General features: G+C 42.0%; 1 protein-coding gene across 1 annotated transcript in view; it reads right to left on the reverse strand.

Moving 5' to 3' along the window:
- The window catches only part of ehd4 (EH-domain containing 4), a 34,626-nt gene extending 11,714 nt beyond the window's left edge, over positions 1 to 22,912 (reverse strand). Inside the window, exons 1-3 of the mRNA XM_084045036.1 lie at positions 22,374 to 22,912; positions 12,680 to 12,856; positions 9,867 to 9,964 (exon numbers count right to left, since the gene is read on the reverse strand). Of these exons, the coding sequence (XP_083901162.1) occupies positions 9,867 to 9,964; positions 12,680 to 12,856; positions 22,374 to 22,603 (505 nt within the window). The 5' untranslated portion in view covers positions 22,604 to 22,912. The remainder of the gene's footprint in view (positions 1 to 9,866; positions 9,965 to 12,679; positions 12,857 to 22,373) is intronic.
- Positions 22,913 to 25,671: the final 2,759 nt, after the last annotated feature.

Below are 25,671 nucleotides of genomic sequence, written 5' to 3' on the forward strand. Positions count from 1 at the left end.
CAATAATCCTGTTAGAAGGTTTCTATGTCTACAGACTGCCTGTATAAACAGGCTCTGTATATAAAATACACTCAGACAGAGGGTGATTGGTTCCCAAGGGCGTTGTGCTGTTTCTGTCAGACTTTCACTGAAACATGCTTAACCCACATCAATTTGATGACATCACAAACCATCTATATATGGAACGCACCACGCAAGCCACAATACCAACACACAACCACAACTAAATGACACTCAAACACACACATAAACAATATACACACAATCATGCTATAATTAAACACATAAAGCACACACACACACACACACACACACACACACACACACACACACACACACAAGCAACGACGCACGCACAAACATAAACAAAACAATTCTCCACACACTACTGGTTCAGAGAACAGAATAAACAGTGAGTGGCAATGAAGCCAACTGGATGTTATGGAGGATACGAGACAGTCACAGTCACGCTATCAGACTGACTTCAGCAGCAGTGTATGTGCACGCGCGCGCACACACACACACACACACACACACACACACACACACAGGTGAGCACCATTTCAACTTGCTATGGAAAGATGACTACTCTCTAAAATCTTTGTGGCATGGTAGACTCCCTTCATGAATTATTCATGAAGGACTCAAGGGAGTCTAACACAAGAAGGACTGATGGGCGGGACCTAGGATCGGGTTACAGCATAGGTGTCGAGTGTCGCCAGTTCACAGCTCTGTTCTCCCTGGGGAGGGGGGGCGTGGCCTATAAACAGTAAGTACAGTCTGTCACAATGAGCCAAGAAATTTAACCTTGCTACCGTACCGACTGACTGACTGGATTACAATCTCTGTTCCAATAATGACTCGTCCCCATAATCTCATGTTCAAACATCTCAGGAACATTTTCACACTGTCCTATATTATACAATTCATTTGTATTTATTCTTTGGGTGAAGTTGTTATCACACAATTGACACAGCTAAACAAGTGAAATTTAAATGACCAATGTGTGAAGTAGCTGGGTAAACAATAGAACAATTCCAGGTAGAAACACACTGAGGACAGCAAATTATGTGCAAGGGTGTTGTTCTGTAACCACATGGTCACACATTCAACAGTCAACAGTCATATATTCTGTCACTGAACCCTACCTGCAACTCATTGTATATCTGTCAGAAATGTCAAATGAAATGATCCCCTTGAGTACAGCAGCTACAATCCTGCAACCTCATATTAAAGAAATAACTCACTTTTCCATTCTGTGGAGTAAAATCACTATCAGCTATTCCATCTCCAGTCTTCCTAACTCAGGACCAGCTCATTATTCCAAGACCGCTGATTATTTCATAGCTATTTCCTTCTTACAAAGGAAACGCCACGGTTCAAACAATAATACTTCCTGTTGCCATGACCTCAGCTACTACAGTATGACTCTGGACTGGAACAAAAACACACACTACACTATGGCCTCTAGTTCGATCCGATATACCCTGCCGATATCCAGTTTTCTCTGAGTTCCATGTACAGGGTTCCTGCACTTCCTGTTCCTGACTTTTTAAGACCCTTTTAAGACCTCAACAAAGGTAATTTAAGACCCAAATAAATGTCACAATAATGTCTTCCTATATTGAAATTGGCTAATGGGAGTGCGGGCCAGTGGGTGGTAAAACTTCCGTTAATACCTTAAATTCCAGATTTTTTTAAGGACCCGCGGGAACGCTGATGTAAGTGCTGAATCAAGACTCTCAGTTATTGTGTGCTTAAACCATCGCTGTGGGTGTAGCATTGCTGACATGTCCATCCATCTTCAACCTCTTATCCAGAGCCGGGTCGTGGGAGCAACAGAAGAGAGCTCCAGACTTCCCTTTCCCGAGCATGCTGGGGGATCCCAAGGTGTTCCAAAGCCAGCGTGGAGATGTAGTCCGCCCATCTGGTCCTTGGTCTGCCCCGGGGCCTCCTCCCAGCGTGACATGCGCAGAGGACCTCTCTAGAGAAACACTCAGGAAGCATCCATACTAGATGCCTGAAGCACTTTAACTGGCTCCTTTCCATGTGAAGGAGCAGCGGCTCTACTCCCGAGTCTCTCTCAGGTGACTGAACTTCTCACCCTAAGGGAGACACCAGCCACCAGTCTGAGAAAACCCATTTCGGCAGCTTGTATCACGATCCTATTCTGTTGGTCATTACCCACACTTCATGACCATAGGCAAGAGTAGGAACTAAGATAGACCGCTACATTGAGAGCTTTGACTTCTGGCTCAGCTCTCTTTTTGTCACAACAGTGCGGTACAATGACTGCAATACCGCTCCTGCTGATTGATGTCATATCTGCAATATTCCGCTGACAATGTGCAAGTTTACACAAGTTCACATTAGCATCCAAGACAGTCAATTTCTAAGATTTACCGACTATGCCTTCCCTGTACCAGCATGCAGTGCACACTGCACATAAGGTTCTCATTGGCGAGACATACTGTATATTTACAGTCAATTACAAAGCTGCAGACTGCAGAACAAATACAATGGAAGTTGAACATCCAAATATGTTTCGTCATGAGTCGGTTGGGTTACTCCACGATTGCTCCATGGTCCACAGGCACATGCAGTTGGAACTCTGCCTGTAGTTCTTCGGCCAGCCAGTGACATCAGAATACATCACTGGGTGGTGGTAGGCTGCTAAAGTGAATACAGAGCAGCCAAGTTCTGCAGACGTTATAGACATGCCACCCCTATGACTAATAACTGGAAATCCGTTGAAAGGCAACAAATGTATGTACTGGACACTGTATACATCATAAGGAGAAAATGGCTTTACAAGGGGGATTCCACACAAAATGTTGTCATATGTACAGTAAAGTGAGAGAAAGACAGAAAGCGAGAGAATAAGAAAGAAAGAAAGAAAGATGCAGGGAGACGCACAATGACATCGTTTTCAGTGATATCATACATTAGAGAGGAGGTCAGTGGGTCCGTCTGCAGACCAGAGACTGGGATGACGATCCCAGTCTCTGGTCTGCACACACACACATACACACACACAGTTTTCTGCCAGACTGAAGGAAGTCGTCTTCTCCACGATGGAACGACTTGTATTCATGATAGACCAGCATGTAATGTTATTTAGCTGAGCCTCTCATACAGAGTAACTTAAAATAAACACAATTAGCATAAGCTTCAGTTCCTAGATCACTGCTACAACCAACTAGCAAAAAGAGCACAAGAACCAGAGAGACAGTGGACACTCATTACTCCTGAGATCCTAGAGGTCGTGAAAATGAGACTTTCAAGAATAGGCATTTCCCACTCTCTCATTAAAAGACAAAAATACAAAAGGAGATTGCACTGCCTACTCTCCTTTGAAATAATATCCAAACTAATGAACCCTATACAGTGTTTGAGACAGTATCTATGTATAAAATACTGTAGTTTCTGTGTTGAGGTGAGTAATTAGAAGATGGGAGAAAATATCATAATTGATTGGTGGTCAAGACTTTCTGGACAAATAGAGGAAGGTCAGAATCTATCGTTGCACTTCAAAGGGCAGACACGACACGCAGTGTCACATGTTTGCACACATGAAAAGTAAACACGCACGCACGCACTTTAGTTTTCTGCCAGACTGAAGGAAGTTGTCTTCTCCATGATGGAACGACTTGTATTCATGATAGACCAGCATGTAATGTTATTTAGCTGAGCCTCTCATACAGAGTAACTTAAAATAAACACAATTAGCATAAGCTTCAGTTCCTAGATCACTGCTACAACCAACTAGCAAAAAGAGCACAAGAACCAGAGAGACAGTGGACACTCATTACTCATGAGATCCTAGAGGTCGTGAAAATGAGACTTTCAAGAATAGGCATTTCCCACTCTATCTCATTAAAAGACAAAAATACAAAAGGAGATTGCACTGCCTACTCTCCTTTGAAATAATATCCAAACTAATGAACCATATACAGTGTTTGAGACAGTATCTGTGTATAAAATACTGTCGTTTCTGTGTTGAGGTGAGCAATTAGAAGATGGGAGAACACATCATAATTGATTGGTGGTCACGACTCTCTGGACAAATGGAGGAAGGTCAGAATCTATCGTTGCACTTCAAAGGGCAGACACGAAACGCAGTGTCACATGTTTGCACACATGAAAAGATAAGCATGCACACGCACACCCACACACACACGGCTGTATGTCTGTCAGTTTCATGCAGTCATCAAACAACAACAAACTAGAAGTGAAGGATGTTTCACTCTTATACTAGCCTGATTATCAGACTGAAGCGTGGCAGTCCACTCAAGAGAGCGGGCGGGGTCTATGGTCTGGAGCCAGGCTACTCTTATACATTTGTTTGTTGACTAATGAGTGCTGCTGAAGCTTCAGTTCATAGATTAACATTAGAACACATCAAACTGGAAGAGATGTGACGATTTAGGTCCTACAGAGGACTGGGGTGCCACAGCAACATTGACACAGACAGACACTGAACCAGGTCGCAACATGTATTCACCCTGCCTATGTCCTGTACCTACTACTGTACACAGTGGAGATATTGTACATGTCCAGTTCAGAAAATGGTTCAAAGTGAATGACAGACAGCCAGACACAGGGTTTTTCCTGGCTGAAAATGGGGCTTGGGTGGTGACAGTGAGTGACAGTGACTGTAGTCTGGCTTAGCTGCCCCGATCAACTCCATGCATCATCTCCCTACGGTCTTGCAATTGCAAGATGAAAATAAAATATATACATTTAAACGTGAAATGTGACACAAATAAAACGTTTTGTGCATGTATTGAAAATATTATATTGCAAATCCCATTGCAATGAATAAGTGGAAACATAACATCTCTGAAAAACGTAATGGTAATGACAGAAAAGGCTTTAAAGACAAGTTAAATAAAACAAAGTGCCTAAAACATCAAACATTAAAACATCAAATATATTTGTTGCCGCTTGTGATAATGCCAATTGGAATTAACGACACAAATTATGCAGATGTCACATCAAGTGACATTGCATTTAACTCTTGTTGTGACGTTATTGATAATAACAATCCCTCCAGATTTTATTCATCAACTGTCAAAAAGAACTTAAGGGAAGTACAACCAAAACACTAAATCCTGTATTGCTGCCAATATGTCAAGGTAACGTGTGTGTTCTCATGGATGATTCTTCTACCAAAATGATCAGACAAGCAATGCCCATGGGGAAGTCTATTAGCAACAAAAATGCAACATAATGACATCTCATTGAATTACATTATGAACAACACTCCTAAAAAATCTGAAATTTCACAGAAATGACATATGCAGGAAAAACCTCAAGACTTAGGCCAATCTTTCGGTCAGCCAACAAATCAGAAACGACGATCAGTCACTCACACAGTCAGTCAGCCATCCAACCAGTCAGTCAGCCAGCCAATCAGTAAGTCAGTCAGCCAATCAGTAAGTCAGTCAGCCATCAAATCAGAAACGACGATCAGTCAGTCAGTCAGTCAGTCAGCCAGCCAGCCAGCCAGTGTGTCGGTGTGACTCAGTTGGACTGCTGAATGTTTTCAGGAGGAATTCATCCTCAGCTGAACTAAACACTTCCAGATGGAGGAACGCCCTCCACACCTCCCTCTATCCGCCAATCCCTCCCTCCATCATCACCCCTCCTCAGCTGCAGGCTTCTAGTGTTCCTTCAGAATCTAGCCTCCATTGTTCTCCATCCGTTTTCTGTTCCTCCATCACTCAAGTATCCTTTATCCATCCCAACATCATTTGTGTAGGCATTCATTCCACCCTTCATCCATCCATCCCTGTAATGTAAACTGCTATAGCCTCCCTCTATCTCTCCATCTTATGTTATCAGTCTTTTATCTGATGTTCTTATCCAGAGATACACTGAGCGAACAACAAGTTGGTGGTTCAGTGCCTTGTTCAAGGGCACTTAGGGAGGATATTGGCTGTTGATAAGACACACTTGTTGAGTTGACTCTCATCAGGCTTGAACCTATTAACCTTCATGCTTAATCCATTAAGGGAACGCATCTGTGTAATTTTTTAGATTTCTTTGGGCTATCAAAAAAATGGCCGATATACAAGCTTGTAGATCTGCTTTTTTTTTTTTGTGAAAATGTGTGCACATCTTTCAATATATATATATTTTTAAAGCGAACATTTGTAACTCAAATCTTTGCCTTTTGGGATTCTACAAATGTCTTCTAAATCCTAAACGTTTTTTTGAAAAAACTTTTGTTGCTATAATCAGTGGTTCTCAAACCTTTTCATGTCAAGGACCCCCATCTCATAATATGTTGTCCCAGGGACCGCCCAAAAACAAAGATCTGAGTTAAAATGTTTGCTTTAAAAATATATATATTCAAATATTTGCAAACATTTTCACAATTTAAAAACAAATAGCAGATCGCTATGAGCTTGTATATCTTTTTGAATAGCCAAAGAAATCTAAAATGACACAGATGCGTTCCCAGTCTTAATGGCCCACACAGGTGGGCTCGCATTTTTGGTAACCGTTCCCCCCAGAATATGGATTCTGGCGTTCAAGTGGTTAAGAGGATGCATTTCAGTTTGCACAAGTCATGGCGTAATTAGGGTGACCACCTCCAAACAGGCCCATTGAGGGACAGGTGAACCCCTTTTGCGGGACATCGCGGGACACATGCACGCGTGCTTCGTTATTGGGCGGATTCTGTTAGTTTTCTTTCCGATTTTTGGTTACTTCATTTTGGTTTTAGGGTTAGGGTTATGTTATTTAATTCTTATTTTAGCCTGATTTTACCGATTTATTATCAAAAAAATAAAAATCAATAAAAAAAAATATATATCTTTTGCAAAAAGTGGGGGGTATGAAATCACGGATCTGTGAGTGAGGGTGTCGCGTCGTACGCACAGTGAATGGCCATGACGCCCCTTGAACCCCTTTCTTTCAGAGGATAGACAGACAATAACACCAAATATAATGCAGCTGAGAAACTTTGGTCAACTTCATTATGTAGCCTACTTGCATAATACAGTCTTTTGGTCGCAAAAAACTTCTACTAAAAAGTCTACTTTGGATCTGCTGGATAGGGTTCTGTGCAGACTGCAGTCCATTTGGAAACACTTGGTTGGACCCTACCTGGTCGTAGTGTCACTGGTCCAGGTCCATTGCTCCTGACATTATCAGAATGGCAGCTGCTAAATCCTTTGATCTCTGATGACCGTAACATTCTCAGTAACATTTCCCCAAATTCGACTTGTAAACAAGCCGGTGAATGAATCACATGTTGCTGCTGGTGGCCGGGATATAATACAAGAACGCCTCGTCCCAAAACACACTCGCCCCGGGTATATCCGGCGGCCTCGGTCGCCGGATATCTAGGAATTTGGACTAATCTGTGGGGAGGGAGGGTGGGAGGGACGTTGGAGTAGTTAGTACATTGTTCGTTCCACGGATTGCAAATATAAAAACAGGAAAAATAAGACTTGTAAAAAAAAAAAAGGCTATCCAAGAATAGTAGGCCTACCTAAAGAGAAAAGATTGTCCATGACTTATTTAACCACGCAAGTATGTTGAGCCAACTCCATTATTCAGGTCAATTCGGTAACAGCTCAATGACTATGGAGAAAATGTAAACATGCAAATTCTAAAAAATAAAACCATTAATGGAACAATGGTCTGTTTATGTATGATATATATATAGCTAAAGCTATGAATAGACAATGACATGTATTGAATTATGGTCCTTCAAACTAAGGCAGCAAATACACATACTGTACATACACATGCATGCACGCACGCACGCACGCACACACACACGCACGCAGCCTACAGAAACAACAGTGATTCTCCCCTGTGTGAACACTAGCATGTCCACAACGTCCAGATGACTGATTCAGTACAGAAGTACTACCTTCCTCATAATGACTTTGTCTTAAACGTTTATTTGCAGCTGCTTGTTTCATCTGACTCTGTTCACACTGGGACATACACACCTGGGTCACGCTATACTCACTGTAATGACTGGACCTGCCTCTAAAACACACTCAGCCTTCATATCCAGACACAGATTCATTAGAAACTAGAAAAAGTGCTCCTTGATCCATCTTGATCACATTACTATAGAGATCATGTGTACCGATGTGCGTGAAATTTGGATAAAATCTGAAGGCTTAATATCAAAAAATGTGTTTTACATAAGTCGGCCTGCTGGTGGCGCTATAAAATGCAAAAGTAAAAAATGCTGGGCATACGTTTTTCCTTGGCCTCTAAGGAGTGTGCGTGCAAAGTTTGATGCAGATCGGTGTAGTTATAGTTAAAAACGCAAATCGGCCTGTTATACCGCCACGAGGCTGATTTGAAAATGTTCAAGTGGCATTTCTTCCTCGGCCTAGTGGGAATGTGCGCGTTCATGATTTGAAGCATTTTGTTCAAAACGGAAAAATCCTGCAAACTTTGGAAGCCAACCTTAGCCAATCAGGAGGGAATAAGGACAACAATGGGTTTTGCACTAATCGGCCTCCTGGTGGCGCTATAACAGGCCCATGTGAAGAATTTGGGGCAGAGGTTCTGAATTGGCACCCAGGGAGTGTGTGTGTCCAGTTTTCCAGCGACTGGGCCAACGGTGCCAGAGATTAGCTGCTCGCGGACGGACAGGACACACGGACGGACGGACTGACACACGGACGGACAGGGGGTAAAACATACACAATTAGCAACCATGTTGTAGTAAACCTGTGCCATGTACCCAACACCCCCCAGATACTATCCCATCAAGTGCAACATTATAGTAATCTTCAATTTCAAGATTGCTGGCATTACAGTGAGTCAACCAATAAGACTTAATAAAGTGCATAATGATCAGATCCTAGATCAGCAACATTACAATTAACCAGCAGTAAGGCGCAAAATGATAACGTCATAGATCAGCAACATTACAATAAAACAACAGAATGGATTACACAGATCCAAGACATAGCGAGCATATATGAAGTATGAAGAGTAGAATAAGAAATTCTTGTTTTACTTTTTTGTACATTATCTGGTTAACAGAATTTATTTTTAGGTTTATATGTAACTTGAGTGATTTTGCTTTCACATCCCCTTTAAACACAGGGGAAAGAAAGAGCAGAGAACGAACAGGAAAGAAGGTATGCGTGTGTGTGTGTGTGCGTGTGTGTGTGTTAGGGATGGGTATTGGCAAGAATCTCACAATACGATATGTATCACGATACGTGGGTCACGATACCATTATATCACGATATATTGCGATACGATACATATTGACATATATTACGATATTGCGATATATTGCGATATGTTGCGATATCAAGATATATTACGATATGATACATATTGCAATATATTGCGATACGATACATATTGCGATATATACATATATCACAACTACATATTGTATATATATACACACTACATATTGAGTAGCTGCAGATCAGTGACAGGTTTTTCGAATGTTTTTTCATAAAGCCTGTATCTGGAAAAGCAAAAAAAAAAAAATATGACGGCCTGGAGTATCGATACAGTATCGCGAAATAACATATTGAGATATAGATAATATTGCCCATCCCTAGTGTGTGTGTGTACAAACGGGCCCTCTCAGCTTCCCCGCTGTCTGTCTGTATCTCCTACACTGTCTCCCTCTCAGCTTCCCCACTGTCTGTCTGTATCTCCTACACCTACACTGTCTCCCTCTCAGCTTCCCCACTTCTGTATCTCCTACACCATCTCCCTCTCAGCTTCCCCGCTGTCTGTATCTCCTACACCGTCTCCCTCTCAGCTTCCCCGCTGTCTGTATCTCCTACACCGTCTCCCTCTGAGCTTTCCTTCTGTCTGTCACTCCTACAACCGACAGGTTGATTCATACAAACCTCTACTGATGCGTTGTTTCTCTCCAGACAGGATACCAGGTGTGTCAATGATGCTGATACTCTGAAGAACCTGATTGGGCATCTGGGAACAGATGAACCTACACACACACACACACAATGAATACACACCCACACAGACAATGCACAGGCATGAGAGTCACGAGGAAATGTATTTGAGAGATAACAGATTATGTCTCAGATATAAACAATACTCATAAATCAAATAGTAAATCAAATATTGACGTTTTGGTCAGTTTGGGATTCTTCACACCACAACACAATGTTTAAGAGGCTGAAACATCTATGTGTGTGTGTGTGTGTGTGTGTGTGTGTGTGTGTGTGTGTGTGTGCGTGCGTGCGTGCGTGCACAAGCCTATTGTCTGAATCTGGAAGGATCCTCTGCTGTTTTTATTAACCACTTAAACCCCAGCATCCATATTGTGGGGAAAGCTTTCGCAGAAAATAGCAGATCGACAAGCTCACAAGGAGGTGTGAGCTTGTGGTTAAAGATGGGGGGAATGAGGGGTCCTTTATGTAATTTAATTCTTAGAGGATGTGTCCTCCAGTGTTAGAAAGCATAATTCAGCAATACACCCACAACACACAAACATTAACAATAGTGACGGAGGTGGAGTGAGACAGATTTGGTTCCTCCCATTCAAACGTAGAGAAAACATCTACCGGTAAACATACATGATTAAATGATCTATATAAAAGCACTATTCTCTCATCTCTGGTCTAAATAAAGAACATATTTCTACTTTGAAGACAAACAGAGCTCCGCCTTAAATGTGAACATCACTTAGTGCCACTGTAGCTGCTATAAATGTAACTTGGCCTCTGAACTCTGGAGCAGAGCAGGGCCTGGTAAATTGGCAAATGGGAACAAACACACTCCACACTGACATGTGGTGTGACGCACAAACACTTCCCCCACGGAAACAATAACTTATTGTAGAAGCAGGTTCCTCCTCTGTACAGGACGAACCTGGATTCCTGGGTAAGGAATGTCTGTGGCGTGCGCACGCGCACACGCACACACACACACACACACACACACACACACACACACACACACACACACACACACACACACACACACACACAGCTTGCGTAACAAGTGGCTGGGCTCTCCTGTCATCATCTTCTGAAATATTTCAGGAAATACATTTTAGTCTGCATGTTTTCCTGCTAAATTTAACCCCATCGTTTGTAAACTGTGCCAGTTGACAGGCCAACAAGTGTGTATGTCTATGTTTGAAAAGGAGGTTGAGCTTCCACAATGCCATTCTCAGTAAAGTGCTAAAACCAAAATGAAAGAGATTTGAATTCCAGGTCAAGGAGGACATCAAGGAGGACAAAATACTCACATTTCACTGATTTAGTTGGCTCACACCTATAGAAAAATGCTTATGTGTTTCGGCACAGATCCTTCTTCAGTGTGCTTATGTGTGTGTCTTTGTATGTCTGTGTTGTCTTGTAATTCTATTCTTCTAAGGACAAAAATGTCGGAGGATGTGATTAGAAAGATTACAGTAGAGTCAGGTTTTAGGGTCAAGAAAGATCAGGAAGATCAGAAATTGTTAGTGAATGAACTAAGTCAATAGACATCAATGGAATGTTCTCATTATTATAGTACTGTACAATTATTTTATGTATTGTGCTATAGAGCTGCAACTATCAATTATTGTTTTAGAGATTATTCGATTGATTACTTTTTTATGTCAACAAATTGACAGATACAAAATAAATACCTCCATTTTTTTATATTGATCTGTCCCTGCCCCTTGCACACAAAGCTGAAGATGGTACACATGGTTGGATGATTTCAGTCCCTTTTATTCTCAGTTCACTGTCGCTGGAAAAGTCTAGTCAAATGATTTGTGGTTTGTCCAACGTGTCTTTCCATGTTCCCTTTCTTTGCCATTGATGTGCAATTATTGCTGATGAGACAAATTATAATACTGATTACAGCACTTGATGCAGTTTCATGTATGGTAATACATATATGGCTGAGATTTCAGTTCCTTCTTTCTTTTTCTGTGCTGGAAAAGTTTAAAATAATGTATGGTTTATCAGAAAGTGTCTTTCAAAGTTCATTTTCTTCAACATTACTGCATAGTTGTTGCTAATGAGACAAATACATTTCCCATTCGACATTATGAAAAAAATAGCTATGGTTGAAAGGTAGTAGTAGCCTAGTACAAAACATTCTGAGACCGTCTCAGGCCCAGGGGCCTATGTACAGTATGTAGTGGGTGTGCGTATATGCACGTGTGTGTATCACACTCAAAGGCCTATGTACAGTATGCAGTGTGTGCGTATAGGCACGTGTGTGTATCACACTTACAGATACAGACCGTGTCGTTGGCTGTCATACTGAACAAGAAGTAATCAATCAGTAACAATCGAAACTAACACCTCAAAACTGAAGCCTCATATTATACCCACACTGACTGACTGGCTGTTTGATTGAGGTGTTTGGTTTGTGTGTTTGGTTTTAAATGCAAATTATAATTCAGCAGCGACAACCTCGCGGTCTGCCACCTCTTATCAGTTGAACCACATGTTTATAATATTACCAATGTTTTTTTTTTATACAAACAAATTAATCATCTGATCTCAGAGCTGTGGGTTCTCAGCTCCACTGTGAGGTCATGGAACATTCCAGATGCCAGGCCCCACACACACACACACACACACACACACGATAGCCAGTAATCTTGGACATTGACAATGATGAATGATCAGTCTTGGGTGTGTTTGTGTGTGTGTGCTTGTATGTGCTTGTGTGTGCTTATGTGTGCTCGTACCGGTTAAGGAAAGCGTTTCCGAAGGCGTTCAGTTTCCGGAATGGTTTCTTGGGGTCGACGACCAGGGCGTTGCCAGGGACGACACCCTCGTTCTCACCGTACATCACTGCTATGAATCCATCTGTCGTTGGTTCTGGACCAATCCGCATCCCTGGAAAGTCCTGTTCCAACAGATACCTGTGAGAGAGAAAGAGAGAGAGAGGTGTGATCAATAAGTGTTCTGTATCATCAGTTCTGGAAGTGATTATTGTTTACAGTGATGCCTTATGACTGAACCATGTTACTCATAACATAATGACTGTTCATAATGTTTGAAGTTAGGCGGTGGATATTCAGCCGTCGTACCCACTGCATTATTTATTTGACAATTGTTCTAAGTATATTACATTATATACTGGCTGTACAACATGTTACTATGTTAGGCAGTTTTACTATATTATATACGCATTATTACATTATGAGTTGCTAACCGGGGTAAATGTGCTGCTTAATGTAATGGCCACACCCTCCAGTCTCTGCACACAGTACAGTCTGTGTAATATACACAAAGCTGTCTCTCTGCATAGTCGGTCTACTCTACACAGAACTGTCTTCTCTATATAGTCTGTCTAATATACACAGAGCTGTCTATGTGCACAGTCTGTCTACATAGTCTGTCTAATATACACAGAGCTGTCTATCTGCACAGACTGTCTAAAGTACACAGAGCTGTCTCTCTGCACTGTCTAATGCACACGTACACAGATTACCAATTTCTGCTGCGGTCTTAACACTCGCCACTAGAACTCCTCATTCTCATATCACTTCTTGGTTCCTATTTTGATAAATGCTATTGCTAGTTATACAATCCAGATTTATTCACATGTTGTGTATGTTATTTTTATTTGATTTAGCTTGACCACAAATGCTAAGCAAGTTATTTGGATGGCATGTTGTTTAGAGTAGACTGATGCTAGGTTTGATGTTTACCTGGTATCCTAGTTACTTGTTGCACTTAATAGATTTATTCGCACCATTTCCCCAGTCGTTTGTTGACTAGGGTTCATGTCATTTACTTGCACTTGTTCTGGATAAGAGCGTTTGTTCAATGACATGAAAATTGTAACATGGACAGGCCTGTCTAATGCACCCAGACCTGTCTATCTGCACTGTCTGTATAACATACAGACACCTGTCTATCTGCACTCTCTGTATATACACAGACCTGTCTTGCATTGTCTTTATAACTTATACACAGACCAGAGAATTATTTCAATACTGGATCAGACAGACAAGACAGACAGACATACAGGCTGAAAGTGAGACAAACAGTATTTACAGAAGCAAGAGAGTGACTGTGAGTCAGACAGACAAACAGACAGAGGGCAGAAAGACACACTCAGTCAGACAGACAGACAGATATGCAGAGTTGCAGACCAACAGAAAGACTGGCAGACTGACAGGGAGATAAATCAAACAGAACAATGAATCCTCCCTTTCCTTCTGTATTGTTTGGATCCTGGTACCGAGTCAACACTGTGCGCACTCAGAAAACACGTGCGCACGCACGCACGCACACACACACGCCACAGTTTATTTTGCTGGCACAGTAGACCAAACTAAAGGTCAGAGACAGAAAGGGTAGAGTTTCCATAGAAACCAGTTGTAAATATGCCGTTACTGATATCCGGAACTGTTCTCAGATCAGGCTGTTGCTGACACCCCCTGTCCTCCACGTAGCCACTGAAGGATGGCTGACTGGACAGTATACTGAAGGTATACCAGAGAACTCCTGTTCCAGGATCAGGTAATGTACTCCTCCTCTGTGTGTACAGAGTGTGTGGTCCAACAACCAAACACAGTCACCTCTCTGCACAGCAAAATGTAACTCTGAAAGTGTAAATATGGACCCATATAGAGTAAACTCCTGAGTGTTCATTTAAAGCTACCATAATAGCAAATATCAAATTACTAATATATATTATTAATATGTCAATATTCCATTCACTCCAAGCCCATAATATTGCCCATACATTGCCCTGAAAGCCTGTCTGTGATCTAAGTAGCCTGAAGGTAAGGAAGGTGTTACTCCTTTTGTTAGGGATATAAGGGTTCCAAACATATGTATAAAGAGGCCGGTATGCCCATGCCAGAGGGGGTAGTTCGGTCGTGGAGATTACAGTCTTTGAGGGTGTGGTTTGAAAAGGTTAAATACTGCTTAAAAGAGGAGTTTGGGGTCCTTTGGGAGGGAGCAGGGAGCCGAGGGAGGTAATAGAGAGGAGAGCAGAGAGAAACAGAGGACAGGGAGGCGAAGGCAGAGGCCTTGTTAGGATAAGATGCGGTCTGCTTGCTTAATGATCTGCTAAGAAACTTAATCACTATGCATTCACCTTTCTGTGTGGTTAGATTATGAAGTCACTTTACAAACAGTTTTGATGTATTTTAACAACTTATATGACATAATTCTGTCATATGGAATAATATGCTTACTATGCTAGTATCCTTAATTTATCAATTTATAGCATGCATATTTAACCAAACGGAACATAACGGACCTGTAAGCATCCGTTTGGTTACATTTGTACACTCTCAGAGTTAAATTAACATTCAGGATTTTACTGCAGCGACAGGGATGTTGAGCAGGATATGAGCAGTGAGTATGTAGTGGAAAGAGTGACTGTATGTGATGTTGCTCTGATGCAGTCTGGGGTTCTGTGCCACCAGAGCTATGTTTAGACAGACTAAAATAAAAACAACTAGTTTTTCCCCTTCCTTTCATCTCTGCCTCGACCTTCACGACCTCACAATGACTTTTCCAGGGTTAAGGAAAAGTGAGAAAAGGAAGGAAGTGCTGTAAAGACAAGAGAAATGGAATGCGGCTCAGAGTCCCTGTCCAAGTACTTCCTGTTGTGCCAGCCGACCAGAAGACAGAAAAAAACAACCTTGGCTATTGAGGTTATCCGGTCGCCATTTTGAATCCCCAAACATACTGGGGAAACCATGCACCAAGGGAATGAGAGACACTCCCCCCTCCCTTTCAATTTGTCCTTGAGCAAGGCACTTCACCATCACCTTCTCCACTTGGGCATTACTCTGTCTGTCTCTCTCTTTCTATATATATCCAGTAACAGCTCATCAGCACTCATCATTCAACCTCTCTATTGATCTATTTTGTCCTTCCTCCTCCCACTTCCCATCAATGAATGACTCACGGCCCCCCATATACTCACACAATCTCTCTCTCTGTCTCTCACCATGCCCATCACTACATGTTCCATCATTCATGACTTTTCTATCTTCCTAAACCCAATGATCCTAGAGCAGATCATTCATTTGTACAGTAAACTGGTACAAACTGGTATAGATGTCTCACTACCTCCATCACCACCACCCCCCCCCCCCTGCCCCCCATCCCTCTTTAACCCTCGGTCTCCCCCATCCCTCCTTCCCACTTCCATCTGTTTACTCAATCCCTCCTCCAGTGCCATCCTGTCGGAAAAGGAGACAAGGTCAGGGGCCATCAAACAGATCACAGCAGAGAAACACACACACACACACACACACACACACACACACACACACACACACACACACACACACACACACACACACACACACACACACACACACACACACACACACACACACACACACACACACACACACACACACACAGTGAGTGTAGCTTAAGATTTCCACATGCAGTCACATTCAAACTCCTGAGGCCAACATTCACTGATAACCAGAATGAATGAATGAACCAGAACTCACTCTGTGCCTGGAAGTCTATTTGTCTCTGTAATAAATCACTACTAACAAGTGCTAGCCAAAACATTGCTTAATTGTTATTAATGATTTTCTTGGCTGGAATATTTTGTTGCTAAATGAAATGGGGGTGGGGTGCATCACAAAATCTTGTACTTGACTTTAAAATGAATTGAAGATGATTTTTTGCTATTTTTGAAAATTTGAAAATTCTTATTTCAACTCAACTTCAATAACCTGTGTTGTTTTACTCTGTATAAAGGTTTCATTTCAACCAATGCACATGAAAGATTAAATGTGTCGACTCTGCACTTCATTGGCCTCAGCTCCCATGATTCATAGCATTCTTTTTAAGTTCCCATGATTCATAACATTCCTCAGGGCAGGGCGGAACCCCTGTGTGTGTGTGTGTGTGTGTGTGTGTGTGTGTGTGTGTGTGTGTGTGTGTGTGTGTGTGTGTGTGTGTGTGTGTGTGTGTGTGTGTGTGTGTGTGTTGCAAAGTGCTGCAGAAATCTCTTCCATAGAGAATAACTTGTGTAAATACTTTGATTTTGAATGAACTATGTGGTACAATTAATAAACAAAACTAGCATGGTTACTTCAGTGAGACTTCCCAGAGTGACAGATCCCACCCCTACACACCCATCTCCTTCACCTTGCATAGCAACCAGCAAGTTGTCTGTAGCCTGCAAATACTGTATGACTTAACCCCACACACACACACACACACACACACACACACACACACACACACACACACACACACACACACACACACACACACACACACACACACACACACACACACACACACACACACACACACACACACACACACACACACACACACACACACACACACACACACACACACACACACACACGTTCAGCAGTTTAGATAAGGCCACTGATGTGTGTAACTCTAGTTGGAGGTCATTCAGTCTGAACACTCCAGATCGAGTCTCTGTGTGCCACACTGAAACACACTGAAACAGCCACATACTGTATCCACAAGTCTAAACATGATCTTCTATTGAAGGCAGGGCACCCGTTAGCGGTTGTAATGTAACTCTGTAAGCCTGCTGCACTAGCTAGCCAACCAGCTGGCTTGTGAATGTTAGATGTTATTAAGTATCTGGGAACACACATTGATGATAAACTGAGCTTCAGAGTCAGAGATACATTTTATCTGTAAGAAAGCAAGTCCGAGACGGTTTTCCATCATGATTAGCTGCGGGGGAGTGGCATTATCCAGGCCAGGATATCTTGGAGAGTGTTTATGTCAGCCTGATAAGGCTTCTTAAGTTTAATATGTCAAGTCTGTGTCTGTCTAGGAAGTCTGAACACAATGACCAAAGAAAACGAAACCAACTATAATCATCAAAATGGTACAGTACAGTACGCCGTCAGCTAAATAAACCGGCTGACCTGTGCAACACAGATGTATGAACTGAAGGAAGGCATTGGAAACTGATGACGCAAGTCAGTTGTTTGAGATGCACCTAGGTCAGCGCTTTAGGACACCTTTGGCAGAGAAAAACGGTCCACAAGAGGTGTTTGTTTGGTGCCTAGTACAATTGGTCTGCTAAACAAAACTAGGTGATCGCCATGGCTGCATTAAATAGTATTTGGGAAGCGATTCTATTAAAAGGTCCGAGGTCAGGGTTGTACTTTGTAGCCTACCAGTGGCACATCCAGCTTGTAATGCCTGAGTTACACTGTACTGTTGCATGCAGGTGTCACACACCAAAAATGTTAATCTACAAGCTCATAATGCCTCACGTTGTAGTCCATTGTGAGCTTGTATATCTGCAACTAAGTATTACTCAGGCGTCTGCCACACAGCCGGTTAGCCATCTAGCCACTAGCCAGCAGGTGAGCCAACCACACCAAGAGAGACTGTGTGTGTGTGTGTGTGTGTGTGTGTGTGTGTGTGTGTGTGTGTGTGTGTGTGTGTGTGTGTGTGTGTGTGTGTGTGTGTGTGTGTGTGTGTGTGTGTGTGTGTGCCACTTTGCTATGTGTACATTTGCATGTTTAACAAGACAAAGCATTACTGCATGGGCAACAAAAGGCAGCTATTGTGGTGACAACCTGTGTGTGTGTGTGTGTGTGTGTGTGTGTGTGTGTGTGTGTGTGTGTGTGTGTGTGTGTGTGTGTGTGTGTGTGTGTGTGTGTGTGTGTGTAAACCAAAAAGGGGCGTGTTAACATATTTTTCAGTAGGGCATTCTATCAGGCCAGCCCAGCTGTGTGTGTTCAAGTGTGTGTAACGTTATACTGGCTGTTGCCAGACAGATAGGACTGCAGCAGGTTTTTGGTATAATTACAGGTAGGGTAAGTGATATTTTTTGGTTAAAACAAAAAGTATTTTGTTAAAAGGTTAAAATACTATATTGTGATAGTAATCATTGATATAGAGTGTTTGTTCAGTAACAGATGTCTCCCTGTCTCTCCAGCTCTTTAATAAACAGAAAATACATTTTTCGGTAGGTGTCAAAATCTCAGCCAATCAGGAGAAAGTACCCATTTTTAAGCTTAATTTGTATAGTGTTCCAGTTCCAATTTTGCATGCTCATTTCTTAGTGTCATCACTTCCAATTTCACTTGTATCCTGTATCCTGATTGAGTCCTCTGTCCTGGTTGGATAAAATTGGAAATGAAACTGAAACTGAAACGAAAATGCATTTTCTGTTTAATAAAGAGGTGGAGAGACAAGGAGACTCCTTTTACTGAACAAACACTCTATAGCAATTAGTACTATCAGAATATAGAGCTATTTAACACTTATTTTAACCAACGCAAATCACTTACCCTACCTTTAATATACATATACAATTTAAGTCGCTTTTGAGAATATTCACAAGTATGCTAATCATAGAAATTCACCACGATAACATTATCTTGGTTTTTAGCGTTATATCCTCCCATCTCCACCCGTGTGCGTGTGTGTGTGTGTGTGTGTGTGTGTGTGTGTGTTAGTGATGAGTCGTCATGATCAATTCGTTCATAAGAACTAGTTCTTTGCCGTGAACGAACACGTTCACTTCTTGAAACTGTTACGTTCACGATTTTGTTTTTCCCCACCACTAGTGTGTGTGTGTGTGTGTGTGTGTGTGTGTGTGTGTGTGTGTGTGTGTGTGTGTGTGTGTGTGTGTGTGTGTGTGTGTGTGTGTGTGTGTGTGTGTGTGTGTGTGTGTTGACCTTGGTGGCCAACCCTCATGGTATCCACCCACTTTGTAAAGCGTTCAGCTCAAGCACACAGTCACACCAGAACTGGTTGTCTGAACAACGTCATGGTTGTGTTCTCAGTGTAATCAGACCACAGTGGGCTGGTCATGGTCAGTCTGTTGACCATGCGGTGAATGGTTACTCCGCAAAATCCTGAGTGTTCATTTTACTCAGAGTGTAAAAACTGACTAGTATAAGAGTCCAGTTGTACAGTAAGTTCAGAGTAGACAATACAACGATACGTTACTGTCCCTTCACAAATCTGCAGTTCAGACTGTTTAATATTAAAAAGTTAGTTGTATACTAACCCATTAAAACCGGAAAGCATCAGACATGTCATTATAGATTTTTGCGTTGGCTATTCAAAAATAGCAGATATACAAGCTCACAGTGCGTCACTTCGTGCCGTGCTGCGAGCTTGTACGTCTATTTTTTAACATTTCTGAAAAATCTTGAACGTGTGGGAACTTCCGAACTACTTTAGAAGGCATTTGTAGAATCGGCCTCAGATCTTAATGGGCTAATACAAAAAAGGTTCTCAGGTGAACACCGCCATACTCCAAAAATGTTCCACAACTATTTGGTGCCCATGTCTACAAATACAAGCACATGTAGCCTACGCAAGTTCACTGCACACTTCACACAAAAAGACACAAACATAAACACTCACAGTGACAGACAAACATAAACACACACCCACACACTGTCCAGTCCCTAGATGAGAGGAGAAAGGAAGGATCATGTCTGGTCCAGCAGTCGTCGCTGACTGAACAATAGAACATAGGGGATCAGACCTCAAACTAATAAACAAACAAAACAGAGAGAAAGAATCCCCCCCCCCCCACACACACACACACACACACACACACACACACACACACACACACACACACAGTGTATCAAATGTATGAATAATATATGATCTTAAAGCTTTTAATAATATTGTTATTAACTTTTATGCCAATGAAGCATGCTGAATTGAATTAAACTGAAATTGAGAGAAAGTCAAGAGGTTACTTGGAGAGAGAGAGAGAGGAGAGCGAGGGGGAAAGAGAGAGGTATTCCCTCACTCACTCATTCTCTGCTTCTCTCTTCCTTTATTTTACATTCTTGCCTCCAGCTGTTTCCATACTGTAGCTGACAGTAAAAATTTAGAATCAGTTCTAGGTTTGAAATGCAAACACCCCCACCAGGTAGAAATATAAACAGGGGGACTCGGGTAACAGATGAGCCCCAGGGGTTCAGTAGAAGAAAACAGAGAAGGGTTGGGATAAGGTTTTGTTTTTAATTCAAGGATAACACCTTCACTAAAAGCGACACAGAACTGCTAGAACATGGGTTCATTCATACATGTTCATAAACGGTTAACAAGCTTTTCCTTTGTATCATTTCCCTTGTCTTACCATGTCTGAATAATTTGGCCTGACAAAAACTAATAATGGCTTCATTGGTAGTTAAGGGATAGTTCACCCAAAACATTACTTATTTTCTATCAATTACCCACCCCATGAAGCCTTGAATTCATGGAGATTTTTTAATTTTTGTCACATTCCTAAGCCAATAACTTAAACGATGACTCCATTGGTCATCAAATTATTGGCTTAGGAATGCGACAAAAAAACTCCATGAATTCAAGGCTCCATGGGGTGAGTAATGGAGAGGAAAAAAAGTAATTTGGGGGGTGAACTATCCCTTTAAGTTTTGCCTCTATGGAGGCTGACATATGCTTGATATTTACACTACACACATTTCTCTCACACATTTCTTTCTTGTTGGCACAACACACACACACACACACACACACACACACACACACACACACACACACACAAACACACACACACTTATCATGCATAGGTAAATCCTGTTTATTGATCCATTTGTAACTCTGAGAGGGTACAAATAAATATTTCTACCCGCTAATTTTTTACTGTGCAAGCATGTTCTCCAACGTTTAATATCATGTACTTTATGTTCATTACATGATGATGCAACATATACTACTGTGTTGGACCAGGATCGGTCTGGGTTTAGTTAACGTGATCTATAGACAAAACAACACCACAGGTGTAGGCTATTTAGTGCGTCATGACCAGTGGTGGAAAGTAACCAAGTACATTTACTTAAGTACTGTACTTAAGTACAATTTTGAGGCATTTGTACTTTACTTGAGTATTTCCAATTTCCAATACTTTTACTTCTACTCCATTACACCTCGGGTCCAAATATTGTACTTTTACTCCAAATATTGTACTTTTACTCCACTATATTAATTTATTTGAAAACTTTAACTAGTTACTTTGTAGATTTTGATTATTACAAAACATACATTAACCACTTCAGCCCTATACGTTTCGGCCATTTGAAAATAGCCGATCTACAAGCTCACAATGCATAGCGATGCAACGCAATGAGAGCTTACAGATCGGCTTTTCAAAATATTTTAAAAGTACTTTTAAGTATATTTTGATGCCAATTTCGTACATTTACTCAAGTAAATGTTGAATTCCGGACTTTTAATTGTAACAGAGTACTTCTACATTGGAGTATTGCTACTTTTTACTTAAATAAAACAAAATGTGAATACTTATTCCACCACTGGTTATTATTACTTAACGTGGTCTAAGACAAAACAACACCACCATAGGTGTAGGGCTATTCGTAGTGCGTCATGACACGGTGGTCAGGTGAGGGGGACAGGTGGTCACAGGTGTGTATAATATACCTGATGAAGGTGGTCTTCCCGGTGGAGTACTGGCCCACCAGCAGCACCATGGGCTTGCTCTGGAAGTCGGCCGCCTCCAGCGCCGGCGAGTGGAAGTCATGGAAGAGGTAGGTCTCCTCCAGAGGCAGCAGCTTCCTGGTGTACAGGCTCTGGAGACCCTCCGTCACCGTCTGGTACATCTCCCCTTCTTTATTCCGACCTCCCTGCTCCTTATTCACCCAGCTGAACATAATGACACCGCGGTTCACCTCCCGTAGAGCGAGAGAGAGAAAGAGGGGGGGAGAAAAAAAAGCAGAAGTGAAGGATTGTGTGTAATGTAGTTCCTTTAGAGTCTCCAGTCAGCAGCAGCAGCGCCGGGGGTTTCTCTCACTCACACAAAAAACAATACTCCGTTTGTTGTGCGCCGCGTGTGTTAACTACCCGGAGGACTCGGAGGTTGCACTGTCTGCTCTGCTCTGCTCTCGCGCTTGGCAACTGGAGGAACTGGACGTGGCACCTGATGGTCTCCTGGCTGTTTGACCGCGACCACTACTGCTGCTGATGCTGAACACACACGCCTCTGTGTGGAGAGCACTGTTGCCAGATTCTGTGAGGGAACCAAGCAACAGGGTCTACGAAAACAAGCCCAAAAGACGCGACTATGAACATTAGCACTTTAAACATATACATTGGCTATTTGAAAATAGCCGATCTGCATTTTTTTTTAAACACACACATCTTGTATGGGGGTCCCTGGCATAAAGTATTTTCAGATGGGGGTCCGCAGACAAATTCATATTCATTTGGGGGTCCTTGACTTGAAAATATTCGAGAAACCCTCGTTTAAACAACATAAGGAAGCAAGACCAAATAAGCAACTACACTTTAGAAACAAGCCAAGACAAAACACGCAACCCGCAATCTACAAAACTTTACAAAACAAGCCCAAAGTCGCTTTAATAAGCAGACCTGGCAACACCGGTGTGGAGAGAGAGAGAGAGAGAGAGAGAGAGAGAGAGAGAGAGAGAGAGAGAGAGAGAGAGAGAGAGAGAGAGTTGTGTGTGTGTGTGTGTGTGTGTGTGTGTGTGTGTGTGTGTGTGTGTGTGTGTGTGTGTGTGTGTGTGTGTGTGTGTGTGTGTGTGTGTGTGTGTGTGTGTGTGTGTGTGCGTGCGTGCGTGCGTGCGTGCGTGCGTGTGTGCGTGTGCGTGTGTGTGTGTGTGTGCCGATCACACCACTGGCGCGCCTACCTGGGGGCACCGCCCTGCCCGCTGTGACGCAGCCAGCCACTAACGGAGGCAGGGCAAAGGAGAGAGGGAGAGGGTCGAAAATATACTCTCTCAATGTCAAAGTAAACCAGTGAAGGGGGAAGGGAGGGAGAGAGAGAGAGAGAGAGAGAGAGAGAGAGAGAGAGAGAGAGAGAGAGAGAGAGAGAGAGAGAGAGAGAGAGAGAGAGAGAGAGAATTATATTAATGGGAGATTTTACATTTTACCATGCCAATACAGCCATTTGAATTGAAGAGAGAGAGAGAGAGAGAGAGAGAGAGAGAGAGAGAGAGAGAGAGAGAGAGCGAGAGAGAGAGATTTAGCTAGTCCTCCCAAGTGATGTCATCGGGAGAAAAGTTATGGGTTACTACTGGAACATGTTGTTTTAATGACAAAGTGTGATTTATGTCTGAGTGATATGGACTTTTTATGGAATTCAAAACAAAACATTCAAATGATGATACTGATTTACAGGATAATGAAAATGTACCATGGAGAATCAGTAACACTGACTACAGTTTATAGTGATTATAGGTTAAATAATACTCTAATACGTCTACTCACTAATTATGCTGTTGTAGCGTACCCTGGTGGACAGAGGCTAGTATCAAGAATAAAAAATCACAAGTGTTTATTTGTCACTTACTCATACAGGACAGGACGGGTACAATGTTGGTGGGACGTGTTCCAGAGACTGTGCTAACATTAATACGACACAAAAAAAATAGACTTCATACTGGATGAGATAGAAATAAAGGTAAAGGCAGACTGGCAGTATTATGAACCCTTTAAAGACAGGTATCTTTTTAGCAGCAGTATCAAACGTGTGCAAGAACAGAGGCATAGTAGGCTATATCTTATATATTTATCTTCAGTGTCAAATGTTCAAAAGCAGCAGGCAGGTACGCATGCATGCATACATACATGAAAAAATCACTTGTCTATTTCACTATGTGCATATGCAGTAACAGTTTGCTGGTAGGATTCTTACAGTTGTTATATTTTGTCTATTTTATTTTGGCTGAACAGACTATTTTGGACATAAACATCCTCCATCTTCTCTTCCATTTTCAGGACCTCAGATGTTTTCCATGTATCACATGGAAAATATGTTTTCATAATGGAAAACATATTTTCCATGTGAAAAGATGTTTCCACATGGAAAACCTCTTTTCCATGTTTCACTTTTCCATGTAAGAGAAAGAGGGAAGGGTTCCATGCCTGAAAACGGGCAATACGGGCAAACTGTGGCTGTGTATTTATTATAACACTACAGAAATACTAAAATGTTACATGTAACAAGACCCTTTGGGTCATACACAATATATTACGGGTCAAGTTAAAATAACATTCAGGATTTTACTATAGTCTGTTAAGTTCACTGTCAGGATTTTACTGTGTAGTCTGTTAAGTTCACTGAACTTTATTTGCTGTCACCACAGGTAATAACAATATACAGTATAATACTATAAGACTACAACAAGACCAGGAGACCTGGCTCTGCCAGACCCAGAATAAGTACTTTATAAGATCAGAGCACTACGTCACGGCTAAGCCGGACTTCACATGACGTGTCAGCCTGTGCCCATATATGGACGGAAGGGGGACAGACTTTTATGGCTGGGGCCTAAGGGCAAAGGGGGCATGCCCATGTATGGAGAAAACAGGTACAAAACATGCCCATGTATGGACGAAAGGGGGACAGACTTCTATGGCTGGGGCCTAAGGACAAAGGGGGCATGCCCATGTATGGAGAAAACAGGTACAAAACATGCCCATATATGGACGAAAGGGGGACAGACTTTTATGGCTGGGGCCTAAGGACGAAGGGGGCATGCCCCTGGGTCTGGCAATAATCACAGGTAATAACAGTGATATTTAATAAAACAATGATCACAGGTACTAATAATAATCACATTAAATAAATCTGTTATCTAGTATCCATGGACTTTCACATCCAAATCTTTCCAGTCTTCCTCTCTTCTCCCTCCATCATGTCTTTACTCTCACTGATTGAAGCCTTTCAATCAGTTTCTTCCTCTCTTCCTGGAGCTTC

Source organism: Gymnoscopelus microlampas, assembly GCF_963454915.1.
Source record: "Gymnoscopelus microlampas genome assembly, chromosome: 20".
In the NCBI taxonomy this organism is placed as follows: domain Eukaryota; kingdom Metazoa; phylum Chordata; class Actinopteri; order Myctophiformes; family Myctophidae; genus Gymnoscopelus; species Gymnoscopelus microlampas.